General features: G+C 41.7%; 1 protein-coding gene across 1 annotated transcript in view; it reads right to left on the minus strand.

Annotated features, from left to right (window-relative positions):
• Positions 1 to 418: 418 nt before the first annotated feature.
• MCF2 (MCF.2 cell line derived transforming sequence) overlaps positions 419 to 21,808 on the minus strand; it is a 50,340-nt gene continuing 28,950 nt past the window's right edge. Inside the window, exons 12-30 of the mRNA XM_069867752.1 lie at positions 20,797 to 20,988; positions 20,477 to 20,648; positions 17,296 to 17,384; positions 16,647 to 16,735; positions 16,355 to 16,421; positions 15,533 to 15,648; positions 15,355 to 15,424; positions 14,906 to 14,998; positions 14,477 to 14,569; positions 13,354 to 13,479; positions 12,316 to 12,537; positions 9,441 to 9,533; positions 8,669 to 8,747; positions 8,079 to 8,142; positions 7,540 to 7,646; positions 7,346 to 7,458; positions 6,956 to 7,068; positions 5,379 to 5,479; positions 419 to 2,386 (exon numbers count right to left, since the gene is read on the minus strand). Coding sequence (XP_069723853.1) covers positions 2,346 to 2,386; positions 5,379 to 5,479; positions 6,956 to 7,068; positions 7,346 to 7,458; positions 7,540 to 7,646; positions 8,079 to 8,142; positions 8,669 to 8,747; positions 9,441 to 9,533; positions 12,316 to 12,537; positions 13,354 to 13,479; positions 14,477 to 14,569; positions 14,906 to 14,998; positions 15,355 to 15,424; positions 15,533 to 15,648; positions 16,355 to 16,421; positions 16,647 to 16,735; positions 17,296 to 17,384; positions 20,477 to 20,648; positions 20,797 to 20,988 — 2,040 coding nt within the window. The 3' untranslated portion in view covers positions 419 to 2,345. The remainder of the gene's footprint in view (positions 2,387 to 5,378; positions 5,480 to 6,955; positions 7,069 to 7,345; positions 7,459 to 7,539; positions 7,647 to 8,078; positions 8,143 to 8,668; positions 8,748 to 9,440; positions 9,534 to 12,315; positions 12,538 to 13,353; positions 13,480 to 14,476; positions 14,570 to 14,905; positions 14,999 to 15,354; positions 15,425 to 15,532; positions 15,649 to 16,354; positions 16,422 to 16,646; positions 16,736 to 17,295; positions 17,385 to 20,476; positions 20,649 to 20,796; positions 20,989 to 21,808) is intronic.

Genomic DNA, 21,808 nt, shown 5'->3' on the forward strand with positions numbered 1-21,808 from the left:
TAAAACCACCTCTCCCCCCTCCACACACCTGCAAAGAACTGCTGATGCCCACACCACCCCTGTGAACCCACCCACAAGCACAGCCCCACAGACCCCAGGTCCCTTCTGGCAGTGCTGCTTGGCGCTGGATGCAGGAGAAGCTGACGATGGAGACACCCTGAGCCAGGGCAGGAGTCCAAGAGCTGCTCTTTCAGACATCAGTGTGAGTGCTAAGATGCCCCTCCTGATTTCATTGCCTCTGCATCCAGCAAGAAGCTAATCGGATCATCTGCCACCGCTTATTTTAAAATCAAATGCATGTAAGAAGGTTATATTTGTGCCAACGAAATTAAATAAAACCAACACTACGAGAATTATTTTTCTTCTCTAGAATTATAGCAGAGGTGTCTTTGGACAGAATTGCATATTCTCGTATGGATTTATTTAACAAGTTTTTAATCTTTAAATATAGATTTAACACATTTTTTTTACAGGTACATGTACAATATAGCTCATTTAAACTTGCAGTAAGAGAAAATTCTCTACTGGAAATTATAATAACATATACATGAAGAGCCTAGTTCAACTGCATACTTAAGGTAACATACCATGTCATGTGCAAAGTTTCAAATGTTAAAAATCTTAGACTGTACATTCAGATTTGCAGAACTTATCAACCTCATAAATTAAAAAAAAAAAAAGCTTAGATTTAAAACTATGGAAGACAAAAAAGATTAAAACCACTTAATATGCAATATGTGCTATGCTTGAGACAAATATTTACAGTTGAACCTCCGGATTGGTACTGTTAACCACAATTGTCACCACTATAAACAGCTCCAACAGTAACTTAAGAGACTCCTACTTTTCCACCTAGCAAGTGCATCGTGACCAATTTTAAGTAGATAGAAATAACCTTCAGTGAATTAAAACCTCTCTGCTATGATTGCCAGTGGCTGAAGTACACCAGGACCTTTGTAGGTCTTGCAGTGTTGCTCAGTTCAGCCTCAGCTGGTCACATTTTTGAGGGTGTATGGGGGTTACCCGTAATACTGGCGACCCAAACTGGAGAAATGCCCACTGCCACGTGGCAGTGTGGCAGGCAACTCCCCAGGCAACCACAGTCATCAAGTAGTTCAACAATTCCTCCTTACAAAAATGGTCACCAAAAAAAAAAAAATACCCTGGTATGTCTTAACTTAAAACAACTTGGTATTGTGCCTAGAGTCCACAGTTCACAAACCAAAGTCAGGTTATAAAGGTCCCCCTTTAGTCCATGGTATAAAACATTTCATTTTGACAGGACAGAGCAAATTCACTACTGCATGCACACTATTAACCCTGCTCTCACCACAGTCAGATGCTCTTAGCACACATCTGCTTAAAAGTCAAACCACCTGTACCTGTGTCTACAAAAGCAAAACTAGACAAAGAAACACAAAATTAAATTATGAATTTGCAACATTCTTTTTTCCTTCTCAAAAATTCAATAGATACATTATTGTTTAAGATGCTGAAAAGTACAGTCTTATCACAAGAACATCCTTAGTGCAAACATGGACATTTAACTCTGATTTATGGCACGTGTTCCGAAAGTACATACATTTAATGTAAACTTCAACACTTGCTAGATACAGGTTTCAGCCTTGGGACACTTTGGGACCCTAAGTGATTTGTGACAACCCTGAGTTGTCAGTTTGACCTGATCCAAGCCCCACTGAAATCAATGAGACTGACTGCAATGGGCTGGAATCAGACCGTAAGTGCAAAAAGAGGATCTTTAGCATTATTGCATCTTCGCATGTGAGTCAGCCAGATGATGCTCTTACAGAACATTACATTCACATAGCTAAAGTAGATACTTAAGAAAAATCCATCCATAAAATCAGTTAAGCAGGACATAGAGCTTCTTTGTTTGGTTTTGGGGTTTTTGGTTGGTTTTTTTTTGGTTTACCAAAACTCAACTCTTTTATTTGCAATCAAGTTCAACAGTTGTCAACTAATACGTAGGTAAAGCCTTCAACCTGTAGAGGAAATTTCAATCATCTAAACAAAGTGTCAGGAAAACTGTAGTGTACTTCTCTGATGAAAGGTGATGGATGTCATGGAAAAAACAGCAGGTAAAATTAATAAAATACTGTACTTTCCATAGGAGAAAAAAAAGAAAGAGCAGAGAATGGCTTCCTTTATGACTATGAGAAGCTGTTTAGGACCCCAGTCCCGTTCAGTGCAGATGAAGCTGTGGAGGTCTGTGAATGTGATGAATAGTACAGGACAACTCCAACTATTGTGCTATTTCTCTGTAACACTTAGTCGAAAGCTTCCAAAGAGCATCGAAAATAGGATGCTACTAGTTCACCCTTAATTCAAGGGGAACTAAACTTTCTCGTGTTACACAGGGCAGCATCTATAAAGTAATGAAGAATGATGTTAATATTAAAGCATCTTATTCCAAGAAATACATTGTTCCCTGTAATCATGTAACATTTGTATAACACAGAAAAAAAAAATAAGAGCACACCTGCAGTTCTCCCTAAAAGCTGAATTCCCACTAGCTTCAGGGAGAGCCTTATCTAAGGCAGGACCACAGGGTTTGACTAATTTCCATCATCTATCACTTGATTATCACAGTGTGGCCAGCTGATGTCTTCTCTAGGCTGCTTATATTGTCAGGCTCAAAATGGTTTTCTACAGTGTTTATAAAATAGCTGTTCTGTGAAGCTGGCTGGCATTGCAGTTTGTACAAGGAGAATCTGCTTTACATTTCAAAGGCCAGAATAAAATAATCAACATTACCTTTAATGGACCCTGCATAAATATGAAAGCCTGTGGCTGCAATCATTAAAGTGCGTGAGTAATAGTGCAAACAGCTGTGCTGCATCTGCAAAACTACCAGCGGCATTTTAAATAGAACTTTAACAAAACTTGTGCATTTCAGCTAACATGCTTATGCCAGCCTGCAAGAGCCCAGGCACGTATGATACTCTTATTGGGCAGATTCAAACCACGTGGCCTAGGGAGCCACGTAAAGGGTTGCCTCAAGCTCAGCATAGTCAAGAGAATTGATCCCCACTGCCCTGGCCAGCAGGAGCAGAGGACATGCAAGCTCGGTCCTTCAGGCACAACCAGTGGGAGAAAACTTTGCTCGGCTTTATTGCATGAAAAGCACAGACAGGGGAGTCCCTTAAGGCTTACAAGAGATAATTTGGCAAGTGGGTTGCTTAAAACAGATTAGAAGAGGGTCTGGGCTGGGGAACAGGAGCTTGTGTCCTCCCTAAGCCAAGCAGGTTAGTGCACGTGGCCTGGCACAGAACATCCATCTGCACCTGCTGTGAACACTTCCTGCCCTTGGGCTCACATTAAATATGCCATAAAACTTTTTTGCTGTTTAAAAGAACCTGAAATTTGTGGCAATATTCATTTCATATATTAAATCTCATAAGTAAAGGAATTTATCACTGCTTCCATTTTTTATTTTAATTCCTTTTTTTATTCAGGTTACTCTATTTCATGCTGGTGCTACTGGGGGCCCCCAAACATGTTAACCAAGTTTATCCTGCTCACAAGCAAAGCAGTGTTTCAGCACAAGCAAGCAATAATATATAAGGTTTATGATGTTCCCGCCTGCCTCTACTTTGCTTTACAAGTTCAGTATGCCTAATTCTCCCTCTGCTATATTGGAGCAAGAGCTCCACCTCCTGAGGAAGCAGAAAACAGAGCCCAATCCAGTCTGCGTCAGAGCAGTCAGTGCTACAAAGTCACCTGCAGTATAAAATGACCAGTCCAGAGAGGAAAGGGAATTGCTAAATGCAAAGGTACTATTTGAAAATCAGTTTTCAGAGTGTAAGTCCATTATGGCTATAAGGACACATCACTGAAAAGCTCTAGCAAATAGCAAGAAAACATCCTACATCATTCTGGGGTGCATGTAAAATTAGAATCATGCCTAGAGACTGCATACATGATCAGCAATAGCACGAGAAAACAGAGTTAATCTTAGGGAAAACAGAGCCTCAGTGCTGCGACAAGACCCTGGCAACACATCTGCAAAGCACCTAGGCAGTGGTGTGAGACTTACAGAAGGAACTTTCTGCAGTTTTTGCCTTGTGAAATTCTTAGTTTGTACTAACTACTTAGTTTTTTGCAGCCTGGACCTGCAGGTTTCTAAGCTTTGGGGGATGTGACCTCTGACAAAGCAAACCAGTGCTCAAGTTTGTCAGCACTCTGTTTGCAGGATGCATTTATGGCTGGAGGAGTCTCCTGCACAGGCTATGGTCCTGGACTTGGTGAGATATGATAACCGGACTTGCTCAAGAAAACAGCACATGGTGCTCCAGGGTGGAAACACACCAAACAGAGGCCTCTCAGCTGTGCTGCTAGCCCACTACAAGCTACCTGCTATATAAAGTCAGAAAACCCTAACCTGTGAAATCCGGCTGCCCTGCAATAAAGGGGAAAAAAAAATACCTTCCTGTATAGGAAGGATTTCACTGAAATATAGTAGAAAACCATCAAGAGCTGATCGAAATTTTAAGCCTTTCAGAAGGCTTCCTTCCATCAAAACAATAGATTTTGACAAAAGCGAAGTATTTAAAATGAAATCTACTTGCAAAATTTATTTCATGCGGTCATAACTACTGTATTATTTACTAGTGGACTCAATCTGTGTGGGTTTTCCTGAGCTTCTCCCATCATAAACCCTGGTCTCCCGTTTGCAGTGGACAAGCATGGTGATGAGGCAACACATGGAGCGGTGATGCTGCATACACAGTAAGGGCTACAGGCTGCTCCTAAGGCATTTTCTTGTGTCATCTGTTATGCAGCACTATTTCTATGTGCACTAATAGCTAGAAAATGAGAAATATTGAGACTAGAAGCCTTCTGCAAAACCTGGTAACCTGTTTTTAACATTTATTTCAATGATAAATTAACAAGCAGGCAGCAGAGAGGGCAGAAGTGGGACTGCAGAAATGAAGTATTGCCTTGCGAGTGTTGGGGGTCAGACCACGACGTCTTTTGCAGCAGGAGGACATTTTGCCCTAGGTAACTCCTATTCATGAGGTTTGAGCTACAGCAGCATGTGGGCAAAACAGTCACAGGAATCCCTGATCAGACTTCATCTCTTCTCCCAGATCTTCTACCCAGTGCTCTTGCAAGGAAATCTACGTTTTTAAATGCTTGCTTTTAATTTACTAGTGCCTAAAAGTCACAGAGATGTCCTAAGGTGTTAACAAACAAAAAAGTACTAATTTTGCAGGCTTTTTGGAGTAGCTGCTTTCTTTTTTTTTTCTCCTGCAGAGGCATATGTAGCCAGATTTAGTACATCAAGTGTAATGCAAATGGCTTAAAAGACCTGATTGGAGTTACGAAATATTTCTGCTAGGCGTGCTATATGATACCTGCGACTTTGGCATTCCGAAATCTGCAGTCACCAACTACTATCTGCAGACTGTGCACAGGAATCCAGCCTTCTTTTCTTCTATTTAGGTTTTTCACCAACCTTTGAACGACAACAGTATTAGTAAAAAAAACACACCAAGCCAGGAGCAGTTTGTTACGGGCATACCACACAACTGCTGGTGCAACAAACAATTAGTTCAAACCAAGGAAGCATTTTAACAAGAGCTAGGCATGCGTTTAAAGTAGTAATCACACCTAAATTAAGGAACCTAATTAGAAAACCCAAACTGGGAACACAGTTGCCTTGGGTTCCTCTCTGGTCAATGGAGAAGTACAGGACTCCCCAGAGCATGAGCTATCCTGTCCAAGACCTGCATCACTCTCTAGACATGCCAGTATCACTCCCTTGACTACTGATAGTGCCAAGGGCAATTACGTTTCTCAGTCCTCTGCTACTAAGCTAGACTGGTAGGATGAATTTAGTTACGGTAGTATAAGTAAATACAAGCCAAGCTGAAGGCAGCTAGAAATACTCATGCTCATAAATGACATTTCTCCATCTCACTCATGCTAAAAAATCTGCTCTAAAAAAGAAAAAATTTGGTTTGAGAAATCTTTGCCTGGCACTGGTCAAAACCAGCATGAGAGGTGGTGAGCACTCAGCAAAACAGCTTGCTTCTGCTAACAACAAACTGAACTTTGCAAAATGCAATAAGACTAGATGACCACTGTAGGTCCCTTCCAACTGTCCTATTCTGTTCTAATTTCCATTGAAGAGCAAGTGCCAGGGATCCTCCACAAGGCATTTGTGTCTGTGCCTTCACGGGCTGCTGCCTGCACAAATCTGATACAGGTTCCTGCTTATATCACCCCTCCCACATCCCAGACAAGGCATTAACACACTGCGCTTTCTCCTACTGAGACCCCAGGTTGGCTGTGAGAGCTAGTCAGAATTCAACCTGGAAAGGAAAGAGCCAGAAATATCAGCCAAGTTGCTGCAAAAATCAGAAGAGAGCACACTACCCTCCAAGACAAGGATAGTAATGGTTCAACAGGCAGAAGGCTGGGTATGATGATTTCCCAGGCAATGCTCCCAGTGTAAGAAGAGAATCAGCTGTAAAGTGTTATCTTGTGAGCCACAGCTTTAAATACAACAGAAAGATGGTCTGCAGCCATTCAATAGTTAACACTCATACAGCTGTTTGAGGGAGGAAAACATCTCACAGTTACTCAATATTGCTATTAATAAGCCCAAAGGCAGCAGCTGAGCTGGGGTGGGCAAAGAGCTCTCACTTGAAGCATCGTCTGAAGCAGGAAAACCATGACAAGAGGGGCTGTGAAAATGTTAGTAAAACACAGCTCACCCAGACGCTCATGGCAAGGAAATTCCTGACGTGTTCCCAGGCCAAGCCAGTGATTATCGCCTCTAGTCTTGGACAGGGAATTAATTTTCTACCTTTCTGGAAGGGCCTAAAACTTAGCCAGAAAGCACGAGTGTATCACCAGGCACATGAGGTTGCACATGAGTGCCTTGTGGGCTCTGAGAGACAAGGCAAAGAAATCCTAAAATACCTACCACTGTCCCTCACCATCTTCATGCAAAAGCTGAATTTCGTCCCCATTTTTCACCAGCAGGTCCTCTGATCCTCTCCTCTTGCAGTCTGCGAGGGCTTTATATTTTCCAGGAGACTGTAAGAAAAAAAAATTGTCTCATTTAGCTACATTTCTCATCACGCAGCTGTTATTTATGACTGCCGCAGGGAACATGACAGAGCCCTATCAGCTACCTTAATTAAAATTGTTTTAAGAAACTGTGGCTGAGACATCTCCTCGTTCCCCAAACTGAGATATGGAAAATGTGAGACGCGGACAAGACACATCCATTATCCAGTGATGTAAAACAAAAGTGAGATGATGAAAAATGGCAACACTCTGAGCTTTGGGAGTATGGCATCTCTGTACTAACCAGCTGGTTCCCATCCTCCTCCTCGGTGTTGGAGCAGTTGGAGAGGTACTGGTTACCCGACCACTCCTCCAGCCCCTCGCAGATTTCCAGGGACTGTGACATTCCTGGCCAGCCTGCAAGACAATGTGTAGCTCAGGTCTGGGGTACTGCAGCACCCACAAAGCGCTCCCGGAGGGAAGGGGAAGGATCCATACTTCTGTGGGGCTTGTTCTGGGGGGACAGGAGCCCACTGTCCAGCATCACTGGGCTGGTGCGCTCCGAGTCATTCTCTTCTGAGCTTATAGAGGCTCTCTGCTGTTTTCTGAATGATTTAAGAAAAAAAGAAATTAATCTTAGATTTATTTTATGAATTAACCCAGATTCCACAAGGTTTTAAAAATAAATTCAGAAATAATAATGGTACTTTTTAATGCCTGTTTCTATAAAGGTCAAAGACTTCAGTGCCTGGGTTTAATTTTTTTTGTGAGAGGAAATGACGTTTCTACAGTGCCTCCTTCTCTGAATTTGAGCACCGAATCTTTGTCTCCATTTGCAGAGTTGCAAGGAGAGCACTTGAGGGTGCCCTTACAAACCCTGTCCCCAGGCCACTATCACCAAAGGATGAACAGCAGTACACTCTGTCTTGGACAGAAATGGGGAAATAGCACAGGGCCAGGATACGGCCAGCAGGCGCCGGGTGCTCAGCAATAGGAGGGTACCGGAGAAAGCCCCTGGGTGAGCTCCTGGGACTCACCCATCACTCGGCTGGGAGGAGAGCGGGAGCTGGTCCGTGCATGAGCCGGGCTGTTGCTTCTCCACTGCAGGGAGGTCAAATACCATCTTAAAATCCATTTTTTTTATTAGTAACAGTCACACTTGAAGCATTATTTTAAAAGTTAGAACTTTTGTGCAATGCTAATGATTTCTGTTTAGAGAAAAACAGACATAGGATCTATTTCAAAGCACAGACTTAGTTATGATTAAGAAGGTATTTTAACAGAAATCCAATAGTAAGCATGCCACCGAAGACTCTAATATGTTTATAAGTAGGTATCTGCTATGTACCATGTTGAATTAAGCCTATGATAACAAATATGAAATTATCCCCAAGGTAATGACAAAAAAATGTACTTCTGTAATTCATTTTCACATCAGCAACTGGCCTCTACTGCTCTAAGTTATGTTATTTCCCTGTAATGCAAGACCCCACTCTAGTATTTTGCTATGAGGCTTCTGAAAATCAATTCTCTGGTGGGAAACAGTGGTTTGAAGATTAGCAATGTGAAAATAGGAAAAACAGTTCTGCTACAGAGTGAACGCCAGAGAAAAATTGGTCAAAGATACCTTTTATAAGCTCCTGCTGCTTGAACAAAATTTTTCTTATTTCATTCAACCACGCCATCTTCAGATCTACTGTTTGGGCCTGGAAGGAGGGAAAACTGTCTGAACTTTGAATTAAGATTCATCAATTATAACATATAAATAAAATCTTACTTTTCTATGCTGTAATTATCCGAAATCATTATTTATCCAAAGCCACCACCAAATCTTAAACAATTTTGATCTTTTAAAATTAGCGATCCCCACAACATCCAGACAAATCACAGAGGGAACTGTGGAGCCATCACTACGACACAAGGAGTGCAGGCAAAAGCACAGGTGTGAATGCATCTATCTCTTTTACTAAATACCCAAAAGGCCAAATCTGCCTTTTAAGTGTATGTATACTCTGCTACATACGTCTGCTTTATTAAGTTGGCTATTGTCTTGTAACATGGAGAAAGAAAGCTGGGCAGGGGATCTATTAAAAAAACCCTTTAGCAAATGATATTTTCACAACAGGTTTTCCTGTGAACACACCCTTAGAAAAACATTTCACCTCCATACATTTCTATTAAAAATGCTACAGAAAGAAGAAAAATCAGGAAGGAATCAGGTCAGTTGGCCTGATACATTGTAGATGAGTCAAAAGAGTACTGGGAACAGCACCACAGAGTCAAAGCCGTTGCTCTGGGACCAGTTCTGATGTCTGATAATCCCATAGAGGTCAATGGGAGACATTTCCTTAACAGTGCTATGAGGATTTACAAATATCCAGACTTTTGAAGCTACAAACCTGCACGACATAGACCTCTTCTCGCCCACTATACCAGATTTCAAATTTCCGATGATCTCCCTTCACATTCTCAGTTATTCCAACTGCATTCATCTGCAAATCCAGAAGAACCAAAAAATTAGACACAGTATAAATCTCTCCCTCCTCCCTATGAATGCAGACTTTTTGTAGCATGTTAAACAAAGCTGCTTTCACCAAATTTAACACATTTCATCAACTTTAATGTCACTAGCAACTGAAAGTCATTATCTGACTTTCCGCCAGCTTGCAGCATTTGCAAAAGCTTTCTGAAACCAATCAATGGACCTTAGGGGACTTTTCATTCGGGAATCAGTGGAACTAACTGAAAAGTCGTCTTGTACCTCTTGCAGAATAAAATTTCTTAGATGAGGCATGTGAAGCTTCATAAATGCATGCTACATCATTTTTCTACATACATTATTTCTGCCATATTATCCTTTATTTACTCACTAATTCTGTGTTTCATTCTCTCAGTGATCTTTAAAATCTGTTTGTGAAGCCTTTAAGTCATTTAGGAATTTCCGTTCAATGTCTTTTGGTCCCTGGCCATTCCTGTAGTTGAGACGGGCCCAAATAATTCAGGATCTGCACAATGTGACCCATCTGAACGAGTAGTTCAAACTATGATTAGAGATAAAGAAACTTTTCAGCAACAGGACACCTCTGACCCAGCTGCTGAACATACCATAGAGCTATAAATACTTTAATACCTGATGTTGCATAAATCATCTTTCTCACTTAAAGCAGAGTTTGCTAGCAATTTGTCACTAACTAAGAGATGGTCAAAAATAGCTGAAGTATCCCACTTAGATATTTTGAAATGTATATAAGAAGAATGGTATCATCCATCTTAAATTATTCACACAGACTGGATTAAATAAATCCAGTATAAATACAAATAAAGCCTTAGAAAGAACATTTGTTTAACATTGCTGTTCCTCTTTGTTAATACATGCATTCTCAGAGCTTTTAGTCTGAAAGACCACGATGATTTACAGATCAGGTCATCTGGGCAAACTTTCTGTTACTTTTTCAAACATTGGTGCCCATTTTCAGTGACTAGGTACAGCCTCAGGAAATAGGAAACAAGCTGCTAATTTAGCTTTCCTCATTCCTTCATTGGCATAAACAGCTGAGCTCTTCTGAACTTTGGAAGAAGTGTTAGCCTCAAGATGCAGAAAGGTTCATCACTGAACAGCAGTCAGTATTGCCCAGTCTCTCTTTGCCTCACATCCCTCTCTCAACCTAGTCCTGTACAGCGTGGGTTAGTGTGAAGCTCTGGGATGGTGTTATCTGCATCGCCTTCCACAGTGGCACAAGGCAAACTGATTTACTTGGCATTACAGTGAGTTATGAACCTGCATCCTCTATGTAACTGATTCTCAGTTGAAGAGGTATTTACCACTGGATATTTTACATATTGCGTAAAACATTATCCTGAGGGATTCTTTTGTTTGTTTTACAGGCATCCAGTTACTCAGCTTCTACCCAACAGCTTGCTCTAACTCTGAATCCTCAGAAAACATTCCTGCAAAGAAAAATAATTTCCTGATGCTATCATGAACAAAACAAATGTCAAGCTCCAGAAACAAGATTTCACCCTCAGGACAGCAATTCTGAAAACATATGCGTGAGGATGTAATCCTGCAGCATCCATGGATCTTCTAACCCCAATCTCTTACTGTGACAACACAAACAACTGCAAAATGAGCCCTCTCGAGGCAAAGAAAAACCCAGACCATGCTGCCTGGACTTCTGAGCACAGGAGTTTCTCCTCTGAGCAGGCTTTCCTCCTGCTACCTCTTCAGTTCTTTCAAAAGCACATACGGTAGAACCAGTACTACAGGGAAAACAAGCTCTCCAGAAAGAAAATTATGCAGTTTGGGAAAAAAACATTTAAGTACCTAAGCATATGGCCTGGGATTTGCTTTTAATACACAATTTGTAACATGCACTGGAGCTGAACAGACTTATCTGCTGTTACATGGCTTTCTGACTGCTCATGGCATCTCCCTTCCCAGGCCCCACTGAGATCAAGGACCTGCAGCATCTGGGGTTGAAGGCTCAGCCTCCAAGTGCATGGGTTTTTTCCATTTTAAGATATACCCCCACTGGGTTTTTATTTATCTAGAAAAACAAGGCAGCGTACTGAGACAAAATGCAATGTTAGAAATGCTCAGCACATGCAGCACGACAGAAGGTCTCTTTTAGAGGAGCAGTTTGAGATTTTTATTGATAATAGTTAGCATTTATAGGCTTGGGACAGTTGTTTATGTCCCTCATATTTTTCCATAGGCTACTCTCTTTATTTTATAATTTTACTTTTAGCTGCAGATAGAGCCTGCCAAAGGAGAAAGGCAATTAGAGAGAAAGAAGAGTTATCTCTACGTCCTCCTGGCTGGGAAACAGGGCTCATGAACAGCCAGGATCCTCCAGGCTATACACCAGCCAGATCCCAGCCCAAGGCACCTTTCTGGAGACCAGTGTTGTGAGGAATTCCCTTTCTACCCAGGTGGGCTGGGAAAGGTACAAATGGTCTCCCCAGTTTCATGCCCTCACCCCCACTACTGGAAAACAGACTAAAGGAGTAGAGAAGGTGCATTCTCACCCCTAACTCTTGCCCACAGTACTGTTTCCCTGGCAGATGCCATCTCCCAGCTGCTGCTTCAGCTATGGGGTCTTCATAGTTTGTGACAACCAACAGCCTTTCATGGGCATGGCACTTCCATGCAGGGCATTAAGATCCCTGATAGCAGAAAACAAGCCACTGTGTTAGAGGAAAAATACTCTCTGGGTCTGCAGAGTTCTTGGTTTACAATACATATGGCAATGGCCCCAACTAAAAAGTCCTTACTTTCAAAAAATGCTTAAAGCTGTAAGATGAGGTTTTATCATATCCGTCTCCATGCTCCTCTCGCTTCTTACAGAAGACCAAGGCTTTCTCGTACAGGAACAGATGCCTCTGCATTGGCTTGAACCTGGCAAGATCCTTCATTTTTGTTGGACCTTTTCGGTGTCCTGTCCAAACACTGAAAGATCCTTGCATCAATACTTTCCCTAGTTCGCTCAGGTCGCCCTGGTGAGAGCATGACAAATAAAAAACAGGAAAGAAAAAGACATTAAGTAAAATTTAAGAGGACAATCCAAACAATGGTAAGTGATGGCGCCAGCCCTGTTCCAAGCCACATCGCTCTAAGAATAGGTCTTCCTGGAAGGATCAGATGATCTTTTGGGGAGTGGTGGCATTGTGCCAGGAGGAATGCAGAGGTCTCAGATGCAAGGCTCCATCTAGTCTATGTAAAGGAATACAAGTCAATAACTGTATGAACTAGGAAGATGGGAAAATTCTTCAGCTCCTATGGAACTCCAGGTGAAAAGCTCTGGCTACTTCAGTGGGAGAAGGCAGATGAGATTTGAGCCTGAACTGAGGTCTTGGAGGATGGAATTCTCAAGGAGGCCAGGACTGGGATGAGCAGTTTAGAAAGTCATCCCCTTATCCTCCTCTGAAGCCCTAGGAAAGATAACCGCTTCAATGGGCGTGGATCAAAATCAGCCTCAAAGAGTATTTAGTTAATGTGGAATGAGAAATGCTATGAAGACACGCCAGGTGAATTATAAGGTGAGCCATGAAAGAACTAAGGTGCATGCTGGAAAAAATACTCTCGAGAACCACAAGGTGGCAAGTGTGGGACTTTGGATACTCCTTTGGATGCAGCTATTTTCCACAATTCTGAGATCAGATGGAAGACTGTCACCTGTAAGAGCTTCCTGATCCCATTCACTTTGTAGCTGTTCTAGTATAGTTTTTTAGCTCATACATTCTGGGACACCATCCATTCCCAGTGCATCATACGGCCTTGTGCAAGGTCTCTCATTACCCAAATCTACTCACATCATATCCTGTTATTGAAATCTGATGCATAGAGTCATTAACTGACTTTAGCAAATCCAACATTGCAACCAGAGCTTCTTGAAGTTCCTGAACTCCATCACAGCTCGTGCTGTACTTTAGCAGCTCCTGAAAATAGAAATGGAAGAACACGTGTTTGCACTTGAACAAAGCAGACTTTTCCATCTCACCCAAAGTTTCCAATACCCAAGAGCAACCTACACTGCCTGAGTTTCTTTTTTCATATGTCACTGGAAAAAAGACTCACTCTAAACCACAGTCAGTATAAGGTGTTGAACAGATCACTGAAGCGAGGCCTATTTTATCTGAATTTCCTTAAGGACAGTGTCAGGCTATAAAGTGGCACCATGCTCATCCGAGTTCTTTGAGTTATGTTTCTGCTTGGTAAGACATGGGAAATAAGGCTCAAGTTTTCCATCAGGTGCCAATATGCCTTACATGCCTTCAAATGAGGTTGCAGAAGATGACTGTCTTCAGACTGGCAGATACGAGGAACAGAATTTATAAAATCCAGAGCCTTGAAGTCAAGAAGTAGAAGACAGATTATAGAATTATACTGCTGATATAAAATCACTTTCATTTCAGACCTCCCGTACACACTTACAGCTTTATGTGTACTTATCTCTCACTCAAGAGGCTAGAAGGTGGGGTTCAGAAGCCACTACTCCAGCGTTACTCCCACTTTACAGAGTCAGAGTAACAGCACTGTCCTACCTCAGCTGGGGGAGTCAAGAAAAAATGCATGAAACATTACAGGCACTATAGCAACCTGAGAAGAATAGATGCATGAATATCATTTATTGCATACATCACACTCTTATGATCATCTCTGGTTCAATTTTCTTAGAAGCGCTTCTGTCATCTTGCATCTCTGAATAGATTCAAACATCCTTTTCCCCTTAAAAATGGACGTGTTAAAAGCACTTGTTCCTTTTTCAGGTATGTGAATTTTCATCTTAACTGAAAATCACTATTGAGGGCCAAGATAAGCAATATGTGATCTAAGGCTTGGTGCTGATTTACAGGTAACCTTTAACTGAAAAATAAAATAAACTGGAAAACAAATCCATTTCCTGATATCCTTTCAAAGCAGAATGTGAGATACCTTCAGAAGTAATTGGTACTTTGTCAGGCGCTGCACTGGCTTGAGCAAATAGGAATCCAGCCCGAGCTTGTGTTCTAATTTTCTTTGGCATTCCTGGAACAAAGGATTCAGATTAATTAAGTTCTGCTAGAACCATAAGTAGTTATTCTAACAGAATGACTAGTATGGTTTAATGACTTTGAAGATTTGATGTAAAAATGTCATATGGTGCCTGTAACTAAAGAAAATTTAGGAAAACACATAAAATAATGTAATGAATGGTTCTGCCTTAAGCTCCTTGTGAACATGCCACTCCAGCTGCTATTTTTGTGACGCTTCCATGCAATAGTAAACAGAATATGCTGCAAAATTTTGGAGTGCTGAGGAAGGTACTTAGGACAAGTGAGTGCCCCTGGATGATGCCTGCCTCGGTAGGAACAAATAGCTCACCTGGAAGAAGGTGCTTTCGGAGCACTGCCTCCACAGGGACTCCGACCGGGGCTTGTTCCGGCAGTATTTCTCATACATCTGGAAATCCTCTCGCTGTAAGGGAAGCCAAAAGGCAAGTCACAAACACACACACACACAAACCTGCCAGGCAGACAGATAACACAAACAACAACAACAAAATTTGCTTTCATCCCCGCTGCCAACTTTGATATCTAAAAGTCACAGGGTTTGGGTAAAAAAAGAACACCGCTAGGAATCACAGCAGACCATGGTCTAGTCACAGCTGCTGCTCTCTCTGATCTGCTGCACTTATGCTCCCTGCCTTGCTGTTGGTATTACATATCAGAAGCATCTTACTAACCAGCGTAGCTGAGATGTTGCAGAGTGTGATAAAACAAGGGAAACAGTGGCCTTTATGTCTGCTTTGTACGTGAAAATGAGTCACCCACCCTATCTAGGAAACAAAATCCCACTCTCTCAGGTGCTCCCAGGCAACTTTCCAGACTATGCAGGAAAATTCTGAAAGAGATGGGAGAAGAGACAAAATGCAGCAGTGAGCAAGGCATGGTTTGGATATCGTTAGAGGACATCAGTCTGATAAAATGGGGAGTAGAGCCAGCATCGTACTTGTTGTGGAAGTCATATATCTCAGGCATGTTTCCAAAGAGGACATCCTTCCTGTTCCGCAAGATGGGAGGCATAAGGATGAGCATGGCGGGGTTATCCATCTCAGCTCTGTAGCCCTGTGGGATGCAAAATGGTCTCATCACTCAGTTTGTAAGGCTTTAGCTTGGCATTTCCTTGAAGGCAGATGAAAACAGGACATGAACAGACTTTCAATACAATCTGCTCATTTCTAAGTGCAATATCCTTTTTATTTCCTTATTTTTGTTCCTATGCCTCTGTTTTTCAGTCCCTGGGCATATAGTTGTGGTCCAGTGGAGCCCTATGGGGCTGGCCAGCACAGCAGAGATGCTCTCTATTCAAAGGCAGATTGCAGCTGCTTTCTCCTTGCTATGGCCTGAGCGCCGGACAAGATCCCAGAGAAAAACTTGTCTAGGTTAAACACATCTGCTGCTCTGACCATGGGACAAATCTTCTTTCTTTTGTCTCCAAAAGGTAAAAGAAACTAGGAAACAGTTAAACATCCCAGCTTTTTGTACATTTTTCCAGGCGCTGATAAAACTAATCACTAGTGATTTTGTGTAAAAACAGAAGGCTTCTCCCTCATTCTAGATGAAAAGCTCATCCTGACACCAACTGTTCCTGCAGATGCCTCCAACAAAGAAACACTAGGGGCAAAACTTGAAAATTTGTGACCAGCTTGGGATCTGACAGTTTGGTTGAAACCTGCCCCATCACATTTTTGCTTGGTTTAACAGAGTGGCAGGTGCCCTTTTGTACAAGTCACAGGGTAACAGTAATGAGGAACCTGAAGAAGTCACTCACCGTTAACACAGTGAAGAGCTCCTCTACGTACACTCTCTCAGTTTCTATAAGCTCATTTATGACATGGCTAAAATAATGAAAAAAAATACAAGTATATTATTACTGTGTCTGAAAAAAAAACCCAGGTAATCAGTGCTGTTCAATTAGCCCAAAACATAATGCAATCTCATTAGTAACCAACATAAGGATGATAAAAGAGATAAAAATGAAAGAGATGACATCCAGGTCAGACTGGAGGAACACATGGATGGAGCAAGGATCAGCCAGAAATGTAAACAGCATGAAAGCTTACCCTTTTAGTATATCTAAGTTGTCATCACTGTCTGAAATAAAAGACTGCAAGGAATTCCGTTTTTCCTGGTAGTCGTGCATTACTTCGATCTGGAAGAGAAGTGAGATGCACTGGGAAGAGGTGTGGGGAGGTCACAGCAGAGGCAGGACGAGCCCAGTCCCTGATGGTGGTATGGGAATTCTTTGGGGAAGGATGAAATATGCTGCCTTTGAAGAAGTCCTTTATGACACAAAACTTTAAAAGGGCATAGTGTATAATGGGTAACCAAATATTCCCAGAAATTACTCTGCTACAGAAAACCTGAAAATACTGCTAATGTAATTCCTAAGTGCAGAGACCAGTTTCCACAAGGGAAATATTTGCGAATATGGAGTTTTCCTCATAGACATCACTTGTCACGCAAAGAACAAGTTCAGAGAATCACACAGGAAATCAACACCTGTGACTTAGAAAAAAAAATTAAGATAGAACTCAGGCACTGGTCATATCCAAGTAAACCACAGGGATATGAAATGACAGTTTTGTTTTGCTTGTTTGTTTAAGAAAAAAAAAATCACCTTCAAATTTGAAGTCGAAGCACAATCATTTTTAGAAGGGTTTCAGTTTTTCAGTGTATAAAACTCATTCAGATTTCATGAATAATTTTTACCTTGCGAGAACTTGGAGTCTTTCTTGATGTTTTCTTCCCAGGGAGAGAGAGATCAAATGAAAATTTCAAACTGGAATTAAAATCCACACCTTGGGTAGAAAAAAACTTAATTACGTAATGTACATCTATAGAGAAGAAGCTAGTTCCGACAGAAACTAATAAGTCACAAAGAAAAATGGGATACGTTTTAAGAATGACTAATTAGTTTGCTAATGCTAGAAGCAAACTGACAAAATAAAGGGTATCTCAAACAACAACACTGAATACTAAATAACACAAGTCACACAAATTGTCATGAAAGCCATAAAGTAGAAAGTAATCAGGAAAAAAAGATGTCCACTTAGTGAATCCTGTAACAAAAACCTAACAAAGTCTGTGAAGCCTGTGCAAATAACAGAAAACAAATAAAACCAAATAAACTACTAAAAGGAACATCACCTGGTGGGGTAGCATTTTAAAGTCCTTTTATGAACATAGGGCAAGATGCTCAGGTGGTATAAATTGTTTCTCCACCTTAGAAGGATTTTTTGATAAAGTTAGTAAATAATTACAAGTTGTAATACTTCGGGTTACAGAGGTAATCGGAAGCTTAAAAATAAAACATCAACTTCCCCAACCACCTATACAGCATCTTTCAAATGCATCTCGCTCTTGAATATTCAGTATGACAATTCTTCACTAAAAGGGACTTTTGCCCCAGCATGAATGGCAATAATGAATCTCTCCAGCATCGCACTGGCTTCAGCCTGAGTGACAGCTCCACGTGCCAGCCTGCAGCCCCAGCGCCTGCACCAAATTCTGAGAGGCACCAAAGTTAAACATATCCTGATGTGTAGTATTCACCTTATTTACAAACACAAAAGAGAGGCCAGCAAAGTAAAATAAAAATAATAAACTAATGAAGTATCTTCCTATTAGGGTGACAAAAAAATATCACAGCATATATGAATACAACAGCAGCTGTACCTCGATCAAAGGTTTGAATGCTGCTGACACTGAAAGAGCCATCTTTCAGGAAGCAGAAGATGTAGGGACAAGAAGGGATGCAGAGAAGTGTAAATCCACGTGGACAGCAAGCAGGGCTGCTGTAAGAAGCTATTATCACACCAATGGAGGCTTAAACCTCTGCTCGTAAAAACACCGAATGAGGAAAGAGAGAGATCTGTATGTTGGGAAGCAGATCAGAGGTGTGCGTGAGGGGACCCACCATGGACAGGAAGACCCAAAAGAAGCAAGGACTTGCCCGTGGTCCTACCGGGAGACTCCCACTGGGAGGAAGGGAACAGGGATAGGAAATTAAATGGGAGATGATCACCAGCTGCAGCTCCGTGTTCTGTGGAATGACTTCACCCTAGCACTCAGGCTCTGCCATAGCCTGCTATACTGCTTCTGCACATCTCACTATGCTTTATGGCTTAGGATAGGATACATATACTCTTTTTACCCACCCCCCCCAAAAAAAGTGGTTTCAAAATTAGAACCACATTTATCAGACAGACTTCAAATCCAGGGCAAAGATGAAGGAGGAAGCATCTGTCCTCAGACAGGAAAAGAAGGGGGGGGCGGGGGCAAACAAAAGAAAGAAAAAAAGGACAAAAGTAATGTGCTCAGAGGAGGTTTGGTTTCAATCCACACCATGGAACCCATCCATCTCAAAGCACTCCAGGTGGAGCCCAGCATGCGTCTTTGACACTGCACATCACACCAGCAGGCCTCCAGCATTTTGATGTTTTGTGTCAAACAGAGGTCTTATTAAAGAGCTCTCTTGCCATGATCTATCCAAAAAGGAGTCTTTTGTCTTTCCCTGCTTGTGGGCTATGCTTATTTCAACACAGTTGATCCTCTCTTTCAGGAAGAGGATTAATAGCAGATACCCATGCTTTGCAGGCAACTGAGTGCCTTCGCTAGAAAAATGTGCATCCCATAAAGGCATGAAATAAGTCCAGCTGATTGATGATGGTCTCACAACATCCCGCGGAGGTGACCAACCATTTACCCCTACTCTTTCAGTCAATAATTCCTCCTGAACACTTTCCTGTTTCTAGAGAGCTGGAAAAGTTAAATTGGGTAAAATGGGCAATAGTTTAGTTTAAAGGCTCAGCTTTTTTCCTGGCTGAGGAAAGGGGTTTAGAGGACAGTATGGGCTAGCGAAGGTGGCATTGGCCTGGGGAAAAAGACACTTTGGATTTATTTGCTTCACTGCCCTGCACCTTGAGCAGCTTAGTTCCCCTCACCGCATCTAGCCTTATCCCCATACACCGCTAGCCTGGCTCTTTACATCAGTCAGTCCTTGAACTGCAGCCACTTTTACTGTTTGTATGACACCTCTACAATTCACCATTACCAATATTCATTAATTCATCATAAAACTTTTGCATTAAAACACAAATGTGTAATTATTTTATGCAGCCACATCATTGAATTTAATGTTCCCACATAGCTTAGCATCTCCCTGGTTTAAAATACATGAACGTTACTTTGGAATGCTTTTAATTCTGATACATGCAAGGCTGCCAAGAATGGAAGTTTGAATATTAGCATTTAAATCTAACATTGTGCCACATTCCATTACCAAAATCAAGGCAGAACATTCAGTGACCTCAGTTCAACCAGAATTTGTACCTTTATGGGCATTAATTTTTCCACAATTGGGATTTGAGGAAGACAGCCTCAAGGAATCAAAGGCAGTTAAGCATCCAGCTTCTCCTTTATGTTCATGAGATCTGAGCTCCTCATTTCTCCAAGCTCCTTTGCAAACATCAGTCTAATTTTATGTCAGTTCCAGCTCAAGACAGTTACAGGGACTGTTGCAGAGAATAAGTATGCTATTAAATTTATAAACCTTGACCTCTTTCCCTGCAGCACTAATTCACCAGTTTTCAGCCCAGTAGGATGCTAGTAAAGGAGAGCTGGAAGAATGGACTGTTCACAGCAGTCTTTTTTTCACTGAGTAGGAAGTGAAAATAAATACTAAACAACCAGCTGCATTTTTCACACAGGTATGGGAAGCTAGACACCAAAATTGGAAAGATAAGAAATCATTTCATATACATTGAACCTTACACAACAACTCTGTAGCCAGCAGGGTCTAGTTCATTTCTCAAAATCATCCTTAGCCTTACTCTTACTTTCTCAAAGCACTATTATCAGCTGAAAATACCACAAACTTAAAATATTTTACCATGTTTAGGAGAGAATAATGGTGATTTTGATCTTGGTGGATTTTCTGGTCGAGGGGCTACTAGCTGGACAGGTCGTACATGTTTATCCAACAGCTTCTTGAAGCAAGACTGACGATTCTCAAACATGCTTCGAACGTTTTCAAGCTTGACCTGCACTGACTGTACGTGGCACTGCAGAGAGTGAAGAAGACTCCTATGATCAAGTAACTATCATTATTTTGCATTTTGGCTCAAAACAGAACTACAAAGCTGACAACAACACAAAATAGTCTGATCTTTCTTCTCACTTGTGTAACAAGGAAGCAGAGGGGCTGCTTACCTTCAGTTCAGATGTTAAGACTGACTCAAAATCGTACTGTAGGGCTTGGGGATCATAGTTTAAATAGGCTGAAGAGCTTTCAAGGAATCTTTCTATGTCCTGGAGAGCTTTCTGAGCGCCCTCTTTAGACTGGCACTTATCCATCTGCTGGTTGGCAAGCAGGTAGGCACCTTCATCGCAGCACTGCAGAGCCTGGTGACAGCACAGTACAGACACAGAGAGCAAGACCATGAGCAACACCCCTACTAAATCAAGGTTCCCATGAGTAATATCATTTATTGGATCTGTATTTTCAACATAGAGGTAATTAGTACTCCTAAAGATCTCGGCAGCTATTACATTTTTATTAGAAAGCAGGAAGGGTGCATCTTTTTCTGGAGTTTGACTGCAGTCCTCAACATACCCAGCCAAGTTGTGCTCCCGCTTGTACCAGGATAAAACCAGTAGTACAACTGACACAGAAGTACTGTTTAGTGCATAGCTGAGGCAAATGATAAGCAGATCTTTATTTATTCAACTCAGAAAGCTGAAGAGGGCACTACAGAGTTTACAACGAGACAGGCAGGTTTCTTGAGATAAGTGCCTGGCTCAGTGCAGGCCTGAACTGAGAGGAACGATCAAAGTAATTGCATTCATGTTTTAAAAAGAATAAGGATTATAAATTTCAGCACAGGGTGCTCCAGCAAAGCCACTGGTTAGACCACTGGCACCAACCAGGACTGCAAGGAACCCAGGAGAGGACAGTGCTCTGCAGCCAAGAGGCTGCTGAGGAAATAAATGCCTGTCCCCACAGATTATTACAACATTGAAGTGGAACACACAGAAAGAACAACCAAGTTCCCTTGTACCCCTAGACAATGAAATTGAACAGTGTCAAACTTTGCTGCTTCTCTTAAAGGCCTCAAGGATATTACAGCCGCGTGCCTTCTGGTCTAATTAGCGTGAATTTTCCTAAATGAATATTTGATGCTGATTAAGATATCAAAGAGCATTGGAGCCACATGACTCCACT

The sequence above is a fragment of the Phaenicophaeus curvirostris genome, chromosome 13 (genome assembly GCF_032191515.1).
Source record: "Phaenicophaeus curvirostris isolate KB17595 chromosome 13, BPBGC_Pcur_1.0, whole genome shotgun sequence".
Lineage (NCBI taxonomy): Eukaryota > Metazoa > Chordata > Aves > Cuculiformes > Cuculidae > Phaenicophaeus > Phaenicophaeus curvirostris.